At 49.8% G+C, this 19,697-nt stretch overlaps 1 protein-coding gene across 2 annotated transcripts; it reads right to left on the bottom strand.

The window, feature by feature from the left end:
• Nucleotides 1–1,926: 1,926 nt before the first annotated feature.
• On the bottom strand, nt 1,927–18,099 carry DEDD (death effector domain containing). 2 transcript variants are annotated; one of them, XM_040332540.1, is made up of 5 exons: nt 17,928–18,098; nt 8,050–8,461; nt 5,232–5,339; nt 4,978–5,124; nt 1,927–2,839 (listed from the first exon to the last, which is right to left on the bottom strand). In XM_040332540.1, the coding sequence occupies exons 2-5, from the start codon at nt 8,372–8,374 to the stop codon at nt 2,463–2,465; spliced, it is 957 nt and encodes a 318-aa protein (XP_040188474.1). In that variant the 5' UTR covers nt 8,375–8,461; nt 17,928–18,098; the 3' UTR covers nt 1,927–2,462. The 2 variants fall into 2 exon arrangements, with proteins under 2 accessions (XP_040188474.1, XP_040188475.1); XM_040332541.1 differs by lacking the exon at nt 5,232–5,339 and having other exon boundaries at nt 17,928–18,099.
• Nucleotides 18,100–19,697: the final 1,598 nt, after the last annotated feature.

Raw genomic sequence — 19,697 nt, 5'->3', positions numbered from 1 at the left:
TTATTAGACTCACGGGCCTCTTTATATATAAAAAAAAAGTTTATTTTTTTATTATTTATTTATTAAAATTGGAAAAATCGGCTCTTTCACTTTATTTATTTTTTGACAATTTTTTTGGGGGGGTCAACAGGAAGGTGATTTTGTTTACAAATGAAAATGTATAGGATTGTATTTAAAGGAAGGCCAGGTAGGTTTTATTTTTGTTACCATTTTTGTAATTACCATAAAAATATTTTATGGCGTTTAGAATATAAATAAAAATGTATATATCACCATAAAACAAAAATTCATTTTTTTCTCATGGAGATTATAATATAATACAAATCGACCAAAAAAAAAAAAATTTGAGAATGAAGAAAAAGAAAAGAACATAAAAAAAAAGGGTGTATTTTCTTCTTATGGGGATTATATTGTAATATAAACACCATAAAAATGTATTTTAATAAATAAATGTAAATATAACTTTATTTCATTTATAGTTATTAATTCATTTTTTTTTTTTTTATTCCTGGTTTAATAATACTTTGCAGAGTTCCTGTAGCTGCACCCCTCGTTTTGATTGCGATGGGGTTTCCAGCACCCCTGCTTGATTTTTTTACATTTATGTTGTATTACTGAGAATGTAACGTGAGGATCTGGAACACACAAAAGGTGGTGGGGGGTTATAATAGGAATATTATTTTTGAATGGACTCCAATATTTTTATTTATTTTTTCCCACTTTTGGACACAGTAGGTGGAGAGTTGGCACCCCTTTATTGAATGAAACTCATAAGAACTGGAAAACTATATATATATATATATATATATATATATATATATATATATATATATATATATATATATATATATATATATATATATATATATATATATATATATATATATATATATATATATATATATATATAATTTTTTTTGCAGTGTGTGTTTATATATATATATATATATATATATATATATATATAAACACACACACTGCAAAAAAAAAAAAAATTATATAATAAATATATATATATATATATATATATATATATATATATATATATATATATATATATATATATATATATATATATATATATATATATATATAATATTAAAGCGGATGTGCCATGGGAACAAAATATTAAAAGCCAGCAGATACAAATACTGCAGCTGACTTTTAATATTAGGACACTTACCTGTCCTGGAGTCCAGCGCCGATCGCAGCAGAGCACGAGCGATCGCTCGTCACTCTGCTGCTCCCCCGCCATCCACGCTGAGGGAACCAGGAAGTGAAGCGCTGCGGCTTCACTGCCCGGTTCCCTACGGCGCATGCGCGAGTCGCGCTGCGCCCGCCGATTGGCTCACGCTGTGTGCTGGGAGCCGAGTGTTCCCAGCACACAACGGGCGACAGACGGGATGTGACGGAATGCCCGTCTTTTGCCCGTAGCGTGTGGCCGGAAGTGGGTGCAAATACCTGTCTTTAGACAGGTATCTGCACCCCCCTCCCCCTGAAAGGTGTCAAATGTGACACCGGAGGGGGGGAGGGTTCCGATCAGCGGGACTCCACTTTAGGGTGGAGAACCGCTTTAAACATTTTGCAGTTCTTACGCGTTTCATTCAATAAAGACGCGCCAACTCCTCCCCTACTGTGCCCAAAAAAATATTTTTTTTCTGGTCCCTCCCCAATCTGAGGATTGGGATATTTTTTTTGTTAATTCAGTATTTGTTATATGGACAAATTTTTTTTTCAATAATAATTTTTTTTCTTATTATATAAAACAGGCCCCTTTGAATGACATCACAGCCACACGCAACTGCAGCACTCGCAACATTTTGGAAACTTTTTTTTATTTATTTATTTAATTTTATTATTTTAATTATTTATTTAAAAAAAAAAAATGTGAAGCTAGGCCCCATTTTTTTATTTCTTAAAAAAAAAAAAAAAAAAAAAAAAAATGTAATACGGAGGGAGGAAGTTTGATAAGGATTCAATGCTGTTGTGGGTCACATGACCAGTATGGAGAGGAGCAACCTTATAAAAAGGAGAGAAAAAAAATAAAAAAATAAATTGGCGCAGTGATATAAGTGCCGCTGTCCCTACAGGCGTCGTCTTTTTTTTTTTTGTTTGTTTTAATTGGACCGATCGGGCCCGTATACATATATATCTTTACAAGTACATAAATATAGTTATAATATAGGCGCATACTGACAGCATGTCGGGTCGGTCTACTCCTCAAGCAACACAGTGCTTACCTCAAATAGATTTATATATTTCTTTTTTTTTCTCTCCATACTTTTTAGTTGATATATATAAAAAAAAACAAAAAAAAAAAAGTACTGAAAAAAAAACAAAAAAAAAAAAAATTGGTTGTGATGGATCCGTTCACTTTAAGAGCCGCCATATGCCGAGCAGCGCTGTCATTGTAACTCCACCCCTCCCGCAGCCCCACCCCCAAAAAGGGTTCTCTGTTGGCGTCACAGCGTGCTCTGCATCATCAAGTTCCGAAGCAGTTTCTGGCGGCCGATTTCGTAGTCTTCCTCGTCCACGTTGACCAGTAATTTGATGGCCTCGTGGCCCACGGCCTGCTTGAGGGAGTCCGTGATGAAGACGCCCTTCAGCGCCTCCAGCAAAGAGCCGTTGATGTAGTCGCGCCAGAAGGCGTCCAGGTAGGTGAGCTCGGAGAATTTGATGTCGCAGATGATGGAGCCGAGGTCCCGGGACTTTAGGATGGTGTTGGCCTGGTTGAAGCGTTCGAACTGGCGCTCCAGGGGGTCCTGCTTGTTGGAAAAGACGTTGCCTTGTAGTGCCGTTTCGTGCTGGCAGTACTCGGCCCGTACCCGCAGGCGGATATCTGCGACGGGGGCAGGAGAAGAAAGGAAGGAAGAGAGAGAAAAAAAAAAAAAAAGTTAACCACCTGACCAACGGTAAGTCAATTTGTAAAAGTTCTACAGCCACCATAGTTTTACCCAAACATGGTATATCTAAAGCCCTTGGAGAGATTTCCTTTCACTTTCTGGCCTGAAGAAACTGGAGGCAAGAGTCGAAACTCTCCACAATTGTGACATCATAGTGGCACTATAATGGGGGCTCCTCACTGACCACCAAATCTAAGAAGAGATGTTACTGGAGCTCACCATAACTTTGCCTAAACATGGTATATCTAAAGCCCTTGGAGACATTTCCCTTCACTTCCTGGCCTGAAGAAACTGGAGGCAAGAGGGAAACTCTCCAAACAGGAGAACATTTGTGACATCATGGGGGCTCCTCAGTGACCACCAAATCTAAGAGGAGATGTTACTGGAGCTCCTCACTGACCACCAATGTAACAAGAGGTTACTGGAGCTCACCATAGCTTTGCCTAAACATGGTATATCTAAAGCCCTTGGAGAGATTTCCCTTCACTACCTGGCCTGAAGAAACTGGAGGCACAAGGGAAACTCTCCAAAAGGGGAGAACAATTGTGACATCATAGTGGCACTATAATGGGGGCTCCTCACTGACCACCAAATCTAAGAGGAGATGTTACTGGGGCTCCTCACTGACCATCAATGTAAGAGGAGATGTTACTGGGGTTCCTCACTGACCACACATGTAAGAGGAGATGTTATTGGGGCTCCTCACTGACCAATGTAAGAGGAGATGTTATTGGGGTTCCTCACTGACTACCAATGTAAGAGGAGATGTTATTGGGGCTCCTCACTGACCACCAATGTAAGAGGAGATGTTATTGGGGTTCCTCACTGACCACCAATGTAAGAGGAGATGTTACTGGGGCTCCTCACTGACCACCAATGTAAGATGAGATGTTACTGGGGTTCCTCACTGACCACCAATGTAAGAGGAGATGTTACTGGGGCTCCTCACTGACCACCAATGTAAGAGGAGATGTTACTGGAGCTCACCATAGCTTTGCCTAAACATGGTATATCTAAAGCCCTTGGAGAGATTTCCCTTCACTACCTGGCCTGAAGAAACTGGAAGCAAGAGGGAAACTCTCCAAAAGGGGAGACCAATTGTGACATCATAGTGGCACTATAATGGGGCTCCTCACTGACCACCAAATCTAAGAGGAGATGTTACTGGAGCTTCTCACTGACCACCAATGTAACAAGCAAGGTTACTGGAGCTCACCATAGCTTTGCCTAAACATGGTATATCTAAAGCCCTTGGAGAGATTTCCCTTCACTTCCTGGCCTGAAGAAACTGGAGGCAAGAAGGAAACTCTCCAAAAGGGGAGAACAATTGTGACATCATAGTGGCACTATAATGGAGGCTCCTCACTGACCACCAAATCTAAGAGGAGATGTTACTGGGGCTCTTCACTGACCAATGTAAGAGGAGATGTTATTGGGGTTCCTCACTGACCACCAATGTAAGAGGAGATGTTATTGGGGTTCCTCACTGACCACCAATGTAAGAGGAGATGTTATTGGGGTTCCTCACTGACCACCAATGTAAGAGGAGATGTTATTGGGGTTCCTCACTGACCACCAATGTAAGAGGAGAGGTTATTGAGGTTCCTCACTGACCACCAATGTAAGAGGAGATGTTACTGGGGCTCCTCACTGACCCCCAACGTAAGAGGAGATGTTACTGGGGCTCCTCACTGACCCCCAACGTAAGAGGAGATGTTACTGGAGCTCACCATAGCTTTGCCTAAACATGGTATATCTAAAGCCCTTGGAGAGATTTCCCTTCACTTCCTGGCCTGAAGGAACTGGAAGCAAGAGGGAAACTCTCCAAAAGGGGAGACCAATTGTGACATCATAGTGGCACTATAATGGGGGCTCCTCACTGACCACTAAATCTAAGTGGACATGTTACCGTGGCTCCTCACTGACCACCAATGTAAGAGGACATGTTACGGTGGCTCCTCACTGACCACCAATGTAAGAGGCGATGTTACTGGAGCTCACCATTTTACTTGGACTATAGCCATTCTCAACCTCATGTGGTGGTAACAGGTCCTCTTTATTAGCGTCCACCTACCGCACGTTTGCTTCTCCTTGGGGTCCGGTGTGATGGATTTCCTTCTCTTCTTCTGGCTGTTGAGGGGCGGTCTACCCCTTCCTGGCCTCTTAGTGCAGATTTGGGGTCCGGAGGGCGGGGAACACACCATGGGGTTATGGGGTGGGGCTGCCGGTTAGAGAACACAAACAGGAAAATGTTACACTCACATTATCGGGAGCGGAACCCCCATCCCCCCGAAGGATCCCGCCTATGACCATACACGTGGCTCTTACCAGGCGAGCGCATGTGCTCCGTGCTAGACTCTCCGCTGCTGTGCGTTCGCGGCGTCATGTAGTGAATGGAAGTCTCTTCGAGGTATTTGTCTACAAGGTCCGGGCACACTGCGGGCAAAAGGAGAACACGGTGACAACCTGCCCGGTCCACCTGAAGGCGATATTTTATAGGTGGAGTCTGCTGGGCCAAGTCACCTCCAGGCTTCCTTGCATCTGCCAGCTCTGGCCCCGCCCCAGAAGAGCGGGGCACTCTCCTAATAGAAAGACCCACCACAGAAGCACGGAGACATCGCTCCCTTGGTCCACCAATCACCGTTTCCCAGGGATAGACCCCCTCACAACTAGGACTGTATGCAGGAAAGGTGTTCCTGGGAGGCACCTCCAACCCGCCATACTGCTCAAGTGGTACATAAAAAAAAAACTAGGAGTGCAACTAGGAGCACCCTGCGCGCAATTCATGGAACCGCGTGGGCTACACCAGCAAAGCCGTTTTGGTGTGAAGAGTTGTAGCGTGCGCACCGCAGACTTTACACTAACCAACTCCCAAGGATGAGGATGACGGGTTCCCAGTGGATGGCCAAGACAAGCCGCAAAATCTGTAAATTCTGAACCGATCCGTATACTCTGTGTTGCTCCTGACACCCCCCCTCTACGTTTCACGCTTCTGACCCCTGAACTCTGCGCGCTTTATGTTTCTGACCCATGAACCTTTCTCCCTCCTGACCCCAGGGATGATGCTGATGACAAGCCGTAAAATTTGTAACTACTGACCCGATCCGTATACTGTGTTGCTTCTGACCCCTGAACTCTCTGCGCTCTTTGCTCTTGACCCTCCCTCTAAGTTTTGCGCTCCTGAACCCCCGAACCCTGCTAAGTTTCGCTCTCCCAAACCCCTGACCCGCTCCAAGTTTTGCGCTCCTGACCCCCTCTACACTTTGCGCTCCCGACCCCTGTGCGATCCATGTTTCGCTCTCCTGACCCGCTCTACGCTTTGCGCTCCCGACCCTGAGCGCTCCTGACCTGCTCTACGCTTCATGCTCACGATCTCTGTGCGCTTCATGTTTCATGCTCCTGAACCTCTCTAGGTTTCTCCACCCCTGACCTCGGAACTCTCTACCTTTCTCTTTCGACCCCCTGAACTATCTACGTTTCTCGCTCCCCGACCCCTGTGCACTCACGACCCGCTCTACTCTTCGCGCTCCCCGACCCCTGTGCGCTCCATGTTTCGTGCTCCTGAACCCCTCTAGGTTTCTCCACTTCTGACCCGCTCTTCGTTTCGCGCTCCCGACCCCTGAGCGCTCCTGACCCTCTCTATGCTTCGTGCTCTTGAACCCCTCTAGGTTTCCCCCACTTCTGACCCTCTCTACACTTTGCGCTCCCGACCCCTGTGCTCTCCGTACCCGCTCTATGCTTCACGCTCTTAACATCCATCTAGGTTTCCCCACTCCTGACCCTCTACGTTTCGCGCTCCTGACCCCTGCCCTGAACTCTCTACCTTTCTCTCTTGACCCCCTGAACCATCTATGTTTCTCGCTCCCCGACCCCTGTGCGCTCCTGACCCTCTCTACACTTTGCGCTCTCGACCCCTGTGCGCTCCTGATCCGCTCTATGCTTCACGCTCTTAACCCCCATCTAGGTTTCCCCACTCCTGACCCTCCCTACGTTTCGCGCTCCTGACCCCTGCATGGAAACGCTCTACCTTTCTCTCTTGACCCCTTGAACTATGTTTCTCGCTCCCCGACCCCTGTGCGCTCCTGACCCGCTCTACACTTCGCGCTCCCAACCCCTGTGCGCTCAATGTTTCGTGCTTCTGAATCCCTCTAGGTTTCCCCACTTCTGACCCTCTCTACGCTTCGCACTCCTGACCCCTGAACCCCTCTACGTTTCCCGCTCCCCTGGCTTGAACTATGTATGTTTCTCACTCCCCCCCCCTCCCGTCTACTTAATTCTGTGCATTACTTACTCCTGACCCACCAGGTGGCCTTTTGGCTTTCTTACTGAACCACAACACAGGTCTTGATGGGGCCCACCTTCCCCAGCGCACACAAAAAGCTGCACCTCTCTTTTTGTTTTTAATTTCGCAATTTTATTGCCACCTGAATGAACAGCAAACTATCAGATCCCACTTCACTGACGCGTTTCACCCAGCGATCGACCACTATGACCGAGCCCCAGTTAGGGTGAAAGGGATTGGCAGCAGGATTTGTCAGAGTGATGTGCCGGAGTTTGCCGTGGATTTATTTACACGCGGCATTTTCATGAAGCTCTTCTATACCGTCAACCTCAAGATTCCATTAAATCTATAACCACCATTCCAATTCAAGAAGTGACGACACCAGGATATAGAACCTCAGTCAGGCTTTTAGTTATGGTCGGTGTCCACCCTGGGGAGATTTTCCTTTACTTCCTGTCAGAACTGAAACGTCAGGGGAAATCTCTCCAGTGGTGGTGATAAAGAATGCAACAGAGCAATCTTCTCAAATGCAAAGAAGTTCGAGCCGCTGTCCAGTTTAAAAATCGCTGTCTTCTTCCTGCCCCGGTGACAACCATCCCTTTCCCATTCTCGTCATGGTGTCACCAGGACAGGAAGTGAGGTATAATCCCCCCCCCCCCCCCCCCCCACCAACAGGGTCAGCAATAAAAAAACTGGACAGAAGTCTCTACAAATGTACCCAAAATAGTTGAATCTTAAATGCCTCACAAAAGTTTTGTATACTCCGTGTGCGTATCGTCCATTTTACCCGTGTCATCAGGCCACGCCTCTTTTTTTTGATGAACACCAATGACACAGTCGCTCCACACAAGCATGAGAACTCACCGGCCCGCCTCCTCTTCAGGGTCACGTACGGCAGCAGGTCGTGCCGCGTTATAATCCGTAACAGCTGGAGAACCTGGCGAAAGTTTGTCTCGTCGCAGCGGCCCTGCCTCTCCAGGGCCAGCAGAAAGTCCCGCCCCGTGCGGATCATGCCGCGTTCGTAATCGTCTATAACGTCCACAAAAAGGAAGGAGAGGACCCGCACGTCCCGGTGGGTCAGGTGCGTCCCTACGATGTCGAACATCCGGTGCAAGCTGTACAGTCCGTGCTCCTTGTCGCCTGCCTCCTCCGGCCAGGCCTGGTCCCGGCTCCGCTTCTGGTGCGCCATGGCTGGGCGTCGAGGGCCGGACGCTTTCTTCCTTCGCTCCGCCACCGCCGTCCCGCCGTGTTAACACCGCAATGTGGCGACTTGTCTCTGCAGAGGAAGAAAAAAAAGAGCTGCGTTAGAGAAGATCGTAGGGCGATTAACCTGCCGCAGTTCCCACACCCCAATTCCCTTCACCGCTCAGGTCACCCCAATACACAGATCTTCACCCTGATCACCCCAATTCCCGCACCTTCACCCCTCACATCACCCCAATGCCAGCAACTTCACCCTTCAGATCACCCCAATTTCAGAAAATTAATCCCTCAGATCACCCAAATTCCCAGATCTTCACCCCACCGATCACCACAATTCCTGCACCTTCACGACACCCCAAGCCCCGCACCTTCACCCTTTAGCTCACCCCAATTCTGGCAACTTCACCCCTCACCTCAATTCCCGCACCTTCAGATCACCCCTTTCGGCAACTTCACCCCTCACCCCAATTCCCACACCTTCACTCCTCACCCCAATTCTGCCACCTTCATCCGTCTCCCCAATTCTGGCACCTTCACTCCTCACCCCAATTCTGGCGCCTTCATCCATCTCCCCAATTCCCACACCTTCACCCCTCACCCCAATTCCCACACCTTCACCCCTCACCCCAATTCCCACACCTTCCCCCCTCACCCCAATTCCCACACCTTCCCCCCTCACCCCAATTCCCACACCTTCCCCCCTCACCCCAATTCCCACACCTTCACCCCTCACCCCAATTCCCACACCTTCACCCCTCACCCCAATTCCCACACCTTCACCCCTCACCCCAATTCCCACACCTTCACCCCTCACCCCAATTCCAGGCTTCATTCATCACCCCAATTCGCGCACCTTCACCCCTAAACCCAATTCCGGCACCTTCACCCCAATTTCCGGCAACTTCCCGCCTCATGTCATCCCAATTCCCACACCTTCACACGTCACCCCAATTCCTCCATCCCTCACATCACCCCAATTCGCGCACCTTCACCCCTCACAACCCAATTCCGGCAACTTCACCCCTCACGTCACCCCAATTCCGGCACCTTCACCCCTCACCCCAATTCCACCCCTTACATTACCCCAATTCCGTCAACTTCCCGCCTCACGTCATCCCAATTCCCGCACCTTCACACGTCACCCCAATTCCTTCACCCAAATTCCCACACCTTCACCCCCTTTATGCATGTTTTGCCCCGCCAACCTGGGCTAAGCCATAGAGGTCAATCTGAAGACTGAAATATAGAAATCGCTCTGGGAACCACCCCCACCTATAAGTAACAGCCCTGAAGAAGAAACCACCCCCCCCCGATAGGAGTTGGTTCGATGTACGTTGACATTTTCAATAAACGTTTTGTGATCCCTACATCAAGAGTTGCACCTTTTTTGGACACTCCTCCTCACTTAAGTCTTTTTTGCTGCAACAATCACACGGTCATACCAGAGAGGTGGCAGACCAAGCCCTGCAAAGGGTCCATTATAGTTGGGCTCAACCCACTGGAAGGGATTCCTTCCTCACTATCCACAGAGCCACCTACCTACGACTAGTGACCCTTCCAGTCAATCCAGCGCGGTCCCGAAACCAGACCCTCCCCCCATGTGACATTGTTCCTTTCCCCTACCAGACATTGTTCAACCCTAGCAATTGATTGTGTTGTGGGAAGTAGGTCACAGGATCCCCATACTTGGAAGTTCTAGGTATTTTTGAGAGCTCCAGCAGTGGGGAAGCTCTTCAAAAGGTTCATGTGAACCCAACCAAACCAATTAACTGTGTAGTGTTGGTGAGGTAGGGGGTTTCTGAAGCAATGGTAGCAATGTCTTATTGAGGGTCCCTATGACATCAATAGGAGCCGATGGTGACCCAGCCCACCAAGCTTCACCTACACCTTTGGTTGGATTGATCCTTTGCCCCTTGGACTTCCATATTATGGGGCAGTATTCAGCCCTAGAAATTGGATGTGTCAAGGGAAGGTGGTCACATGATCCCTATACTTGGAAGTTCTAGAAATTTTTGAATGCTCCAACTGCGGGGAAGCTCTTCAAAAGGTTCACGTGAACCCAATCAAGTGTGTTGACAGGGTGAGGGAGGGGGTATCTGAAGCAAACCCAGCGACATCTCATTGAGGGTCTCCAAGCCATTAATGTTGACCCAGCCTACCAAGCTTCACCTATAGCTTTGGTTGGACTGACCCTTTGCCCCCTTGGGGTTAAATATTTCGGGGCATGTTCAGCACATCACAATAAGGCTTACACAAGGTTAAAGATCTTCCAGCCTCACCAGCCCTAGCAATTGATTGAGTCGTGGGAAGGTGGCCACGTGATCCCTATACTTGGAAGTTTAGACATTTTGTGTGTTCCAACTGTGGGAAAGCTCTTCAAAGGTTCAAGTGAACCCAACCAAACCCATCAAGTGTAGCGTTGGCAGGGTGACGGAGGGGGCATCTGAAGCAAAGCCAGCAATGTCTCATTGAGGGTCTCCAAGCCGTCAATAAGAGCCAATGGTGACCCAGCCTACCAAGGCTCACCTTTTAGCTTTGGTTGGACTGGCCGTTTTCCCCCTTGCGGTTCCATATTTTGGGGCAGTGTTCAGGCCTATTAATTGGTTGGGTCATGAGAGAAAGGTCATACGTACCCCCATACTTTGAAGTTCTAGATATTTTTGAGAGCTCCAACTGCGGGGAAACTCTTCAAAAGGTGCACGTGAACCCAACCAAACCAATTAAGTATAGTGTTGGTGGGATGAGGGAGGGGGTGTCTGAAGCAAAGTCAACGACATCTCATTGAGGGTCTCCAAGCCATCAACAAGGACCAATGTTGACCCAGCCTACCAAGCTTCACCTATAGCTTTGGTTGGACGAACCCTTTGCCCGTTGGGGTTAAACGTTCAGCACATCCCAATAAGGCTTACACAAGGTTAAAGATCTTCCATCCTCTCCAACCTGACAGTGTCCAGCCTTAACAATTGGTTGAGTCGTGGGAAGGCGTCACATGATCCCTATACTTGGAAGTTTAGACATTTTTGCGTGTAAGTTTAGACATTTTTGCGTGTTCCAACTGTGAGGAAGCTCTTCAAAAGGGTTAACGTGAACCGAACCAAACAACTGTAATGTTGTCAGGGTGAGGGACGGGGTGTCTGACGCAATGCCAGCAACATCTCATTGCTGTCTTAGGGGCCCTCAATAAGAGCCGATGGTGACCCAGCCCACCAAGCTTCACCTTTAGCTGACCGTTTGCCCCCTTGGGGTTCCATAATTTGGGGCAGTGACAATTCCCTGCAGTTGGAGCACTCAGAAATATCTAGAACTTCAAAGTATGGGGTTCATGTGACCTTCCTATGACTCAACCAATTGCTAGGGCTGAACACTGCCCCAACATATGGAACCCCAAGGGGGCAAATGGTCAGTCCAACCAAAGCTAAAAGGTGTTGCTTGGTGGGCTGGGTCACCATCAGCTCTTATTGATGGCTTGGAGACCATCAATGAGACATTGCTGGCTTTGCTTCAGACGCCCCCTCCCTTCTCTGCTAACACTACACTTGATTGGTTTGGTTGGGTTCACTTGAACTATTGAAGAGCGTCCCTGCAATTGGAGCTCTCAAAAATATCTAGAACTTCAAAAGGTTCAAGTGAACCCAATCAAACCAATCAAGTGTAGTGTTGGCAGAGGGCGTCTGAAACAAAGCCAGCAATGTCTCATTGAAGGACTCCAAGCCATCAATAAGAGCTGATGGTGTCCCAGTCACCAAGCTTCACCTACAGCTTTGGTTGGACTGACCGTTTGCCCCCTTGCGGTTCCATATTTCGGGGCAGTGTTCAGCCCTAGCAATTGGTTGGGTCATGGGAAGAAGGTCACATGAACCCCGTACTTGGAAGTTCTAGATATTTTTGAGAGCTCCAACTGCAGGAAAGCTCTTCAAAAGGTTCAAGTGAACCCAACCAAACCAATCAAGTGTAGTGTTGGCAGGGTGGGGGAGGAGGCATCTGAAGCAAAGCCAGCAATGTCTCATTGAGGGTCTCCAAGCCATCAATAAGAGCCAATGGTGACCCAGCCACCAAGCTTCACCTATAGCTTTGGTTGGCAGGATGGGGGAGGAGGCATCTGAAGCAAAGCCAGCAATGTCTCATTGAGGGTCTCCAAGCCATCAATAAGAGCCAATGGTGACCCAGCCCACCAAGCTTCACTTATAGCTTTGGTTGGACGAACCCTTTGGGCTCCATTTTTTGGGGCAGTGTTCAACAATCATAAGGCTTACACAGGGTTAAAGATCTTCCACCCCCCACCCGACAGTGTTCAGCCCTAGCAATTGGTTGTGTCACACGATTCCCATACGCGGAAGTTCTAGATATTTCTAGATATTTTTTTGAGAGCTCCAACAGTAGGGGGGCTCTTTAAAGAATGGAGGGATGGAGGAGCTATCAAGAGAACTTGTCATTGACCCTACTTTTAAAAATGGAGAACCCCATCCAACCGCTTCTGACTCGTGAACTGAACCAATCAGCGGTAGTGTTGACGGGGTGCTCCTGTTCTGGCATTCATCGGAATGTGGTGTTAATGGCCGTGTCTACAAGCATGACACACGATGCATGTGATCGGTCTTCCCCTCCGCAGACAGACAACCCCCCCTCCTCCCCAAGCGTCCATCCGCCATGCAGGCCTCGGCCAGAAGTCGTTTTATTCCCACGCCTGGTTTGCAGCACTTCCCAGAGGACACGACGAGCCTTTCCGAATGTCAGGAAACTGTCATTGAGAGAGAAGAACATCGACTACAACCCAACAGATCTCTCCGTCTTTATATTCCACTTCACTGCAGAACGTTTGAGACTCCCGAGAACAACAACTATTGGGTCCCATATGTGTCCAGCACAGCTTCTGGGGGGTCACCCCGTTCTGGAGACCCTAAAAAGACACTTCTAGAAGCCGAACTCCAGGAGAACTTTTGTTTTTAAAGCTTTCGATGGGGGATGGTGGTTAGACCCGGAGTCACCAATTGTGTCCCCAAAAAACGCCAGTTTACAAACGTTGGCCATCAGCTCGCCATAGACCTGCATTTCCTTCACCCCTCCGATCTCCCCAATTCCTGCACCATCACTCCTTCGATCTCCCCAATTCCTGCACCCCCCATCACTCCGATCTCCCCAATTCCTGCACCCCCCATCACTCCGATCTCCCCAATTCCTGCACCCCCCATCACTCCGATCTCCCCAATTCCTGCACCCCCCATCACTCCGATCTCCCCAATTTCTGCACCCCCCATCACTCCGATCTCCCCAATTCCTGCACCCCCCCCACCATCACTCCGATCTCCCCAATTCCTGCACCACCCCCCCCCATCACTCCGATCTCCCCAATTCCTGCACCCCCATCACTCCGATCTGAGGATTATAGGTGCAGGAATTGGGGAGATCACCCCATTTCCTGAAACTTTAATCCAATTCCCGCACCCCCCGATCTCCCCAATTCCTGCACCTATAACCCTTAAGTCACCCCCAATTCCAGCACCTCCAACCCTTCAATCACCCAAATTCCTACACCTTCACCCCAATTCCTGCGCCGCCAACCCTCAGATCACCCCAATTCCTTCACCCCTTTTGATCACCCCAATTCCTGCACCATCACCCCTTCGATCACTCCAATTCCTGCACCCCCCCATCCCTCCGATCTCCCCAATTCCTGCACCTATAACCCTTCAGTCACCCCCAATTCCCACACCTCCAACCCTTTGATCACCCCAATTCCTATACCTTCACCACAATTCCCGTGCCGCCAACCCTCAGATCACCCCATTTCCTGAACCTTTACCCCAATTCCCGCACCCCGGATCTCCCCAATTCCTGCACCTCCAACCCTTCGATCACCCCAATTCCTGCACCCCCCATCACTCCGATCTCCCCAATTCCCGCACCCCGGATCTCCCCAATTCCTGCACCTATAACCCTTCAGACAACCCAATTCCAGCACCTCCAGCCCTTCAATCACCCAAATTCCTACACCTTCACCCCAATTCCTGCGCCGCCAACCCTCAGGTCACCCCAATTCCTTCACCCCCTCTGATCACCCCAATTCCTGCACCATCACCCCTTCGATTATCCCATTTTCCTGCACCCCCCATCGCTCAGATTTCCCCAATTCCTGCACCTATAACTCTTCAGTCACCCTCAATTCCAGCACCTCCAACCCTTCGATCACCCCAATTCCTGTGCCGCCAACCCTCAGATCACCCCAATTCCTTCACCCCTTTTGATCACCCCAATTCCTGCACCATCACCCCTTTCGATCACTCCAATTCCTGCACCTATAACCCTTCAGTCACCCCCAATTCCCACACCTCCAACCCTTTGATCACCCCAATTCCTACACCTTCACCACAATTCCCGCGCCGCCAACCCTCAGATCACCCCAATTCCTTCACCTATAACCCTCAGATCACCCCAATTCCTTCACCACTTTTGATCACCCCAATTCCTGCACCATCACCCCTTTCGATCACTCCAATTCCTGCACCCCCCCATCCCTCCGATCTCCCCAATTCCTTCACCTATAACCCTCAGATCCCCCCCATTTCTTAAACCTTTACCCCAATTCCCGCACCTTCAACCCTCCGGTCACCCTAATTCCCGCACCTCAAAATCACCGCAATTCCTGCACCCCCATCCCTCCGATCTCCCCAATTCCTGCACCTATAACCCTTCAGTCACCCCCAATTCCCGCACCGCCAACCCTCAGATCACCCCAATTCCTGCACTTCCAGAAATGTTGGGGTGTTACATTCACGCCCACTGCAGCTGGCAGTACCACTAGCGCAGCGGTGGTCAAACTGAAAATTATACAGGACCTCAGGTGTGCCCCCCCCCCCCCCCGTTCCAGAGGGGCGCACAACAGCAGCGAACCTCATCGCTGAAATGTTTCGATCCTGACGCATTTTTGCGGGGTACTGCAACGCACACTAAAGAAGTTGGAGTACAATAACCCCCAGCATTGGCATCAAGGGAAACAACAACAAACATCGGTGTCAGCGAAAGCGACAACCACCCCAAAACATGCAAGTACAATTACAACCCCCCCCAGACAACAATAACCCCCCCCCAGCACTGGTGTCAGAGGATGCAATAACAATCACCCCCAGCACTGCTGTGACAACAATCACCCCCGGCACTGGTGCCAGAGGATGCAATAACAATCACCCCCGGCACTGCTGTGACAACAATCACCCCCGGCACTGGTGCCAGAGGATGCAATAACAATCACCCCCGGCACTGGTGCCAGAGGATGCAATAACAATCACCCCCGGCACTGGTGCCAGAGGATGCAATAACAATCACCCCCGGCACTGGTGCGACAACAATCACCCCCGGCACTGGTGCGACAACAATCACCCCCGGCACTGGTGCGACAACAATCACCCCCAGCACTGGTGTGACAACAATCACCCCCGGCACTGGTGCCAGAGGATGCAATAACAATCACCCCCGGCACTGGTGCGACAACAATCACCCCCGGCACTGGTGCGACAACAATCACCCCCGGCACTGGTGCGACAACAATCACCCCCGGCACTGGTGTAAGTGGATACAATAACAATCACCCCCGGCACTGGTGTCAGTAAATTAACCCCCCCGGCCCCCATTCTTGAGCGCCTCTCTGTATACACGCTCCACAATGCCCCTCCCCCAGCCCCGGGCTGTACTGGGAGGGGAGTGGCTTCAAGCAGCCAGTGAAGTTAGAAGTCCTGACGGCCACACCCCCTCCAGGTCAGCGATTGGCTCATTCCTGAGCCGCCATTTCCAGCACCCGAAATACAGCAAGAGGGAGAGGGGGCAACAGAGGGCTGGTAAGAGAAGGGCAAGGTGGGGGTAACTACAGAAGGGTGTATCTGGGGGGGGGGGGGGGGTATGCATGGAAGGGCAGTTATGGGGGAGGGAATGCATGGAAGGGCAGTTATGCGCAGAGGGGAAGGGGATACTGGGTATCAATGGAGGGGCAGTTAGGAGAGAGGGGTATGTATAGGGGGCAATTATGGGGGAGGAGGGTATATATTGGTGAGAAGTTATGGGGAGGATGGGGGGGCATGTATGGAGGGGTGGTAATGAGGGAAGGGGTATGAATAGGGGTGCAGTTATGTAAGAGGGGCATGTATGGGGTTAGGGGGGTATCCATGGAGGAGCAGTTATATGGGAGGGTGGGGCATGTTTAGGGGGAGGCAGTTCTGCAGGAGGGGCATGTATGGGGTTAGGGGGGTATCCATGGAGGAGCAGTTATATGGGAGGGTGGGGCATGTTTAGGGGGAGGCAGTTCTGCAGGAGGGGATATGTATGGGGTTAGGGGGGTATCCATGGAGGAGCAGTTATAGGGGAGGGTGGGGTATGTTTAGGGGGGGCAGTTCTGTGGGGGGGTATGTATGAGGGAAGGGGGTATCCATGGAGGGGCAGTTATATGGGAGGGTGGGGTATGTTTAGGGGGGGCAGTTCTGCAGGAGGGGGTATGTATGGGGTTAGGGGGTATCCATGGAGGAGCAGTTATATGGGAGGGTGGGGTATGTTTAGGGGGGCAGTTCTGCAGGAGGGAGGTATGTATGGGGTTAGGGGGTATCCATGGAGGGGCAGTTATGAAGGGGGGGGTATATGTTTAGGGGGCAGTAATACAGGAGGGAGGACAGTTGTGGGGGGAGAAGGATGTATATATAGGGGGTAGTTATGGGGGAGGATATTTATAGGGGGGCAGTTATTGGGGGGGGTATAGGGGCAGTGCTGCCAGAGGGGGTATGTTTGGGGGGTAAAGGTGTGTATAGGGGGCAGTTATATAAAAAGGGGGTAACCATGAAGGGGCAGTTATGGGGGGAGGGGGTATGTGTAGGGGGGCAGCAATACAGAAGGGGGACAGTTGTGGGGGAGAAGAATATATATATATATATATATAGGGGGCATTTATGGGGGAGGGTATTTATAGGGGGCAGTAATACAGAAGGAGGGATGGTATATATAGGGGGGCAGCTCTGCAGGAGGGGGTATCCATGGGTGGGGGGGGGTATCCATAGAGGGGCGGTTATGGGGGAGGGGTATATATAGGGGGGGCAGAAATACAGAAGGGGGTATGTATGGGGGAGGGTTAATATAGGGGGGTATCTATGGGGGAGGGGTATTTATAGGGGGGCAGTAATACAGAAGGGGGAGGGTATATATAGGGGGGCAGTAATACAGAAGGGGGCATGTATGGGGGAGGGTTAATATAGGGGGGTATGTATGGGGGAGGGGGTATATATAGGGGGGAAGTTCTGCAGGAGGGGGTATGCATGGGTGGGGGGGGGGTATCCATGGAGGGGCGGTTATGGGGGAGGGGGTAGATATAGGGGGGGGCAGTAATACAGAAGGGGGTATGTATGGGGGAGGGTTAATATAGGGGGTATCTATGGGGGAGGGGTATTTATAGGGGGCAGTAATACAGAAGGGGGGGGGGGACAGTTGTTCTCGGTGACACCAGTAACGTCCGGTTCTCAGGGAGGGGGGGAGGAGACGGGTGGGGGGATGGGGTGTGCCTCTCTTACCCCCGGGGAGGGGGATCTCTCTCTCTCTCACTCGGTCGGTTTGCCTCCACACCCCGTTCAGTTCTCAGGCCGGAGCCGCCATCATGGATCCGTCAGCTTCTCTATAGACGGGAACATCCGGGCACCGGGCCGGGGTGGAGCCGCTGGAAGAGGCGGAGCGATCCCCGGGATTGGCCCTCCCCGCTCGCCGTATCTCCCCCTCCAATTCCCCTATTGGAAACAATGAAGGCCCGGGCGCCATCTTTACTGCGGGCGGCGTCATGTTGTGATGGGAAAGGGCGTGTTCTGCTTCACCGCCAGCTGCTAACATGGCGCCGCCGCCATCTTGGAAGTGGGCAGCCTGGCAAATACAATCAGAAAACAGCTAAAAACACCCACCAATCCACCCCAAAACTATTAATGTTTGAAAACTTTATGAAGAGAAGTCATGTTATTAATACTATGTAAAAATAAAATACAGTCTGTGCCAGGGGAAGGTCACCACACAGCACACTGATCGCCTCTGAGGTGAATGGAGTCGTTTCTCCACCTGGAATATTGTCAGGCCTTGTGTTCTTTTAGTTTCAGATGGAATGTGAAAGAGAAAACATTTCTATCCAGTTTATATTTCTGTCAGTGACAGCACTGAGGAGATTTCCACTCACTTCCTGTCCCTGTGACCCCCATAAAGGAAATGGGTGGAGCGAATTCAAACGTAAAAAGGAAAAGCAATTTTTACTGTCTCTGTCTGAAAGTAAAAATGGTCGGGGTCGCTTTGTGATATCAACATGTGTCATGTGAGGTAAACAGGGCTCCCTGGCCTGTTCACATCATTCTACGACTAATAAAGCTGCACAAGGGACTCCAGCCTAATAAACACGAGGAACAACAAGTCCCAGAAGATGGACTGGTCTCCGACCATCTCCTGTAGTATGTCTGCAGTCTCTGACCATCTCCTGTAGTATGTCTGCAGTCTCTGACCATCTCCTGTAGTATGTCTGCAGTCTCTGACCATCTCCTGTATTATGTCTGCAGTCTCTGACCGTCTCCTGTACTATGTCTGCAGTTTCTGATCATCTCCTGTACTATGTCTGCAGTCTCTGACCATCTCCTGTACTATATCTGCAGTCTCTGACCCTCTCCTGTCCTATGTCTGCAGTCTCTGACCCTCTCCTCTCCTATGTCTGCAGTCTCTGACCATCTCCTGTAGTATGTCTGCAGTCTCTGACCATCTCCTGTATTATGTCTGCAGTCTCTGACCGTCTCCTGTACTATGTCTGCAGTTTCTGATCATCTCCTGTACTATGTCTGCAGTCTCTGACCATCTCCTGTACTATATCTGCAGTCTCTGACCATCTCCTGTACCATGTCTGCAGTCTGTGGCCATCTGCTGTAGTATGTCTGCAGTCTCTGACCATCTCCTGTACTATGTCTGCAGTCTCTGATCATCTTCTGTACTATGTCTGCAGTCTCTGACCATCTCCTGTACTATGTCTGCAGTCTCTGACCATCTCCTGTACTATGTCTGCAGTCTCTGACCATCTCCTGTACTATGTCTGCAGTCTCTGACCATCTCCTGTACCATGTCTGCAGTCTGTGGCCATCTCCTGTACTATGTCTGCAGTCTCTGACCATCTCCTGTACTATGTCTGCAGTCTCTGACCATCTCCTGTACTATGTCTGCAGTCTCTGACCATGAAATGGTATTTTGACCAACCATTATAGAGCTTCCCAAAATCTGAGAAACAAAAAAATAAATAAAAAGAAGGAAATAGAAGAGGAAGAGAGTGA

Source organism: Rana temporaria, chromosome 13 (assembly GCF_905171775.1).
Source record: "Rana temporaria chromosome 13, aRanTem1.1, whole genome shotgun sequence".
NCBI lineage: Eukaryota > Metazoa > Chordata > Amphibia > Anura > Ranidae > Rana > Rana temporaria.
The sequence above is the reverse complement of the archived record's forward strand: the minus strand, read 5'-3'. Positions and strand labels throughout refer to the sequence as shown.

Bases quoted from the DNA above. Each gene is read 5' to 3' on its own strand.
- DEDD (XM_040332540.1), bottom strand. From the start codon at position 8,374: ATGGCGCACCAGAAGCGGAGCCGGGACCAGGCCTGGCCGGAGGAGGCA. The intron at 5,125-5,231 runs GTAAGAGCCACG...TCTAACCGGCAG, and splicing joins GGAGCACATGCGCTCGCCTG to CCCCACCCCATAACCCCATG. The intron at 2,840-4,977 runs GTAGGTGGACGC...CCCCCGTCGCAG, and splicing joins CAAGGAGAAGCAAACGTGCG to ATATCCGCCTGCGGGTACGG.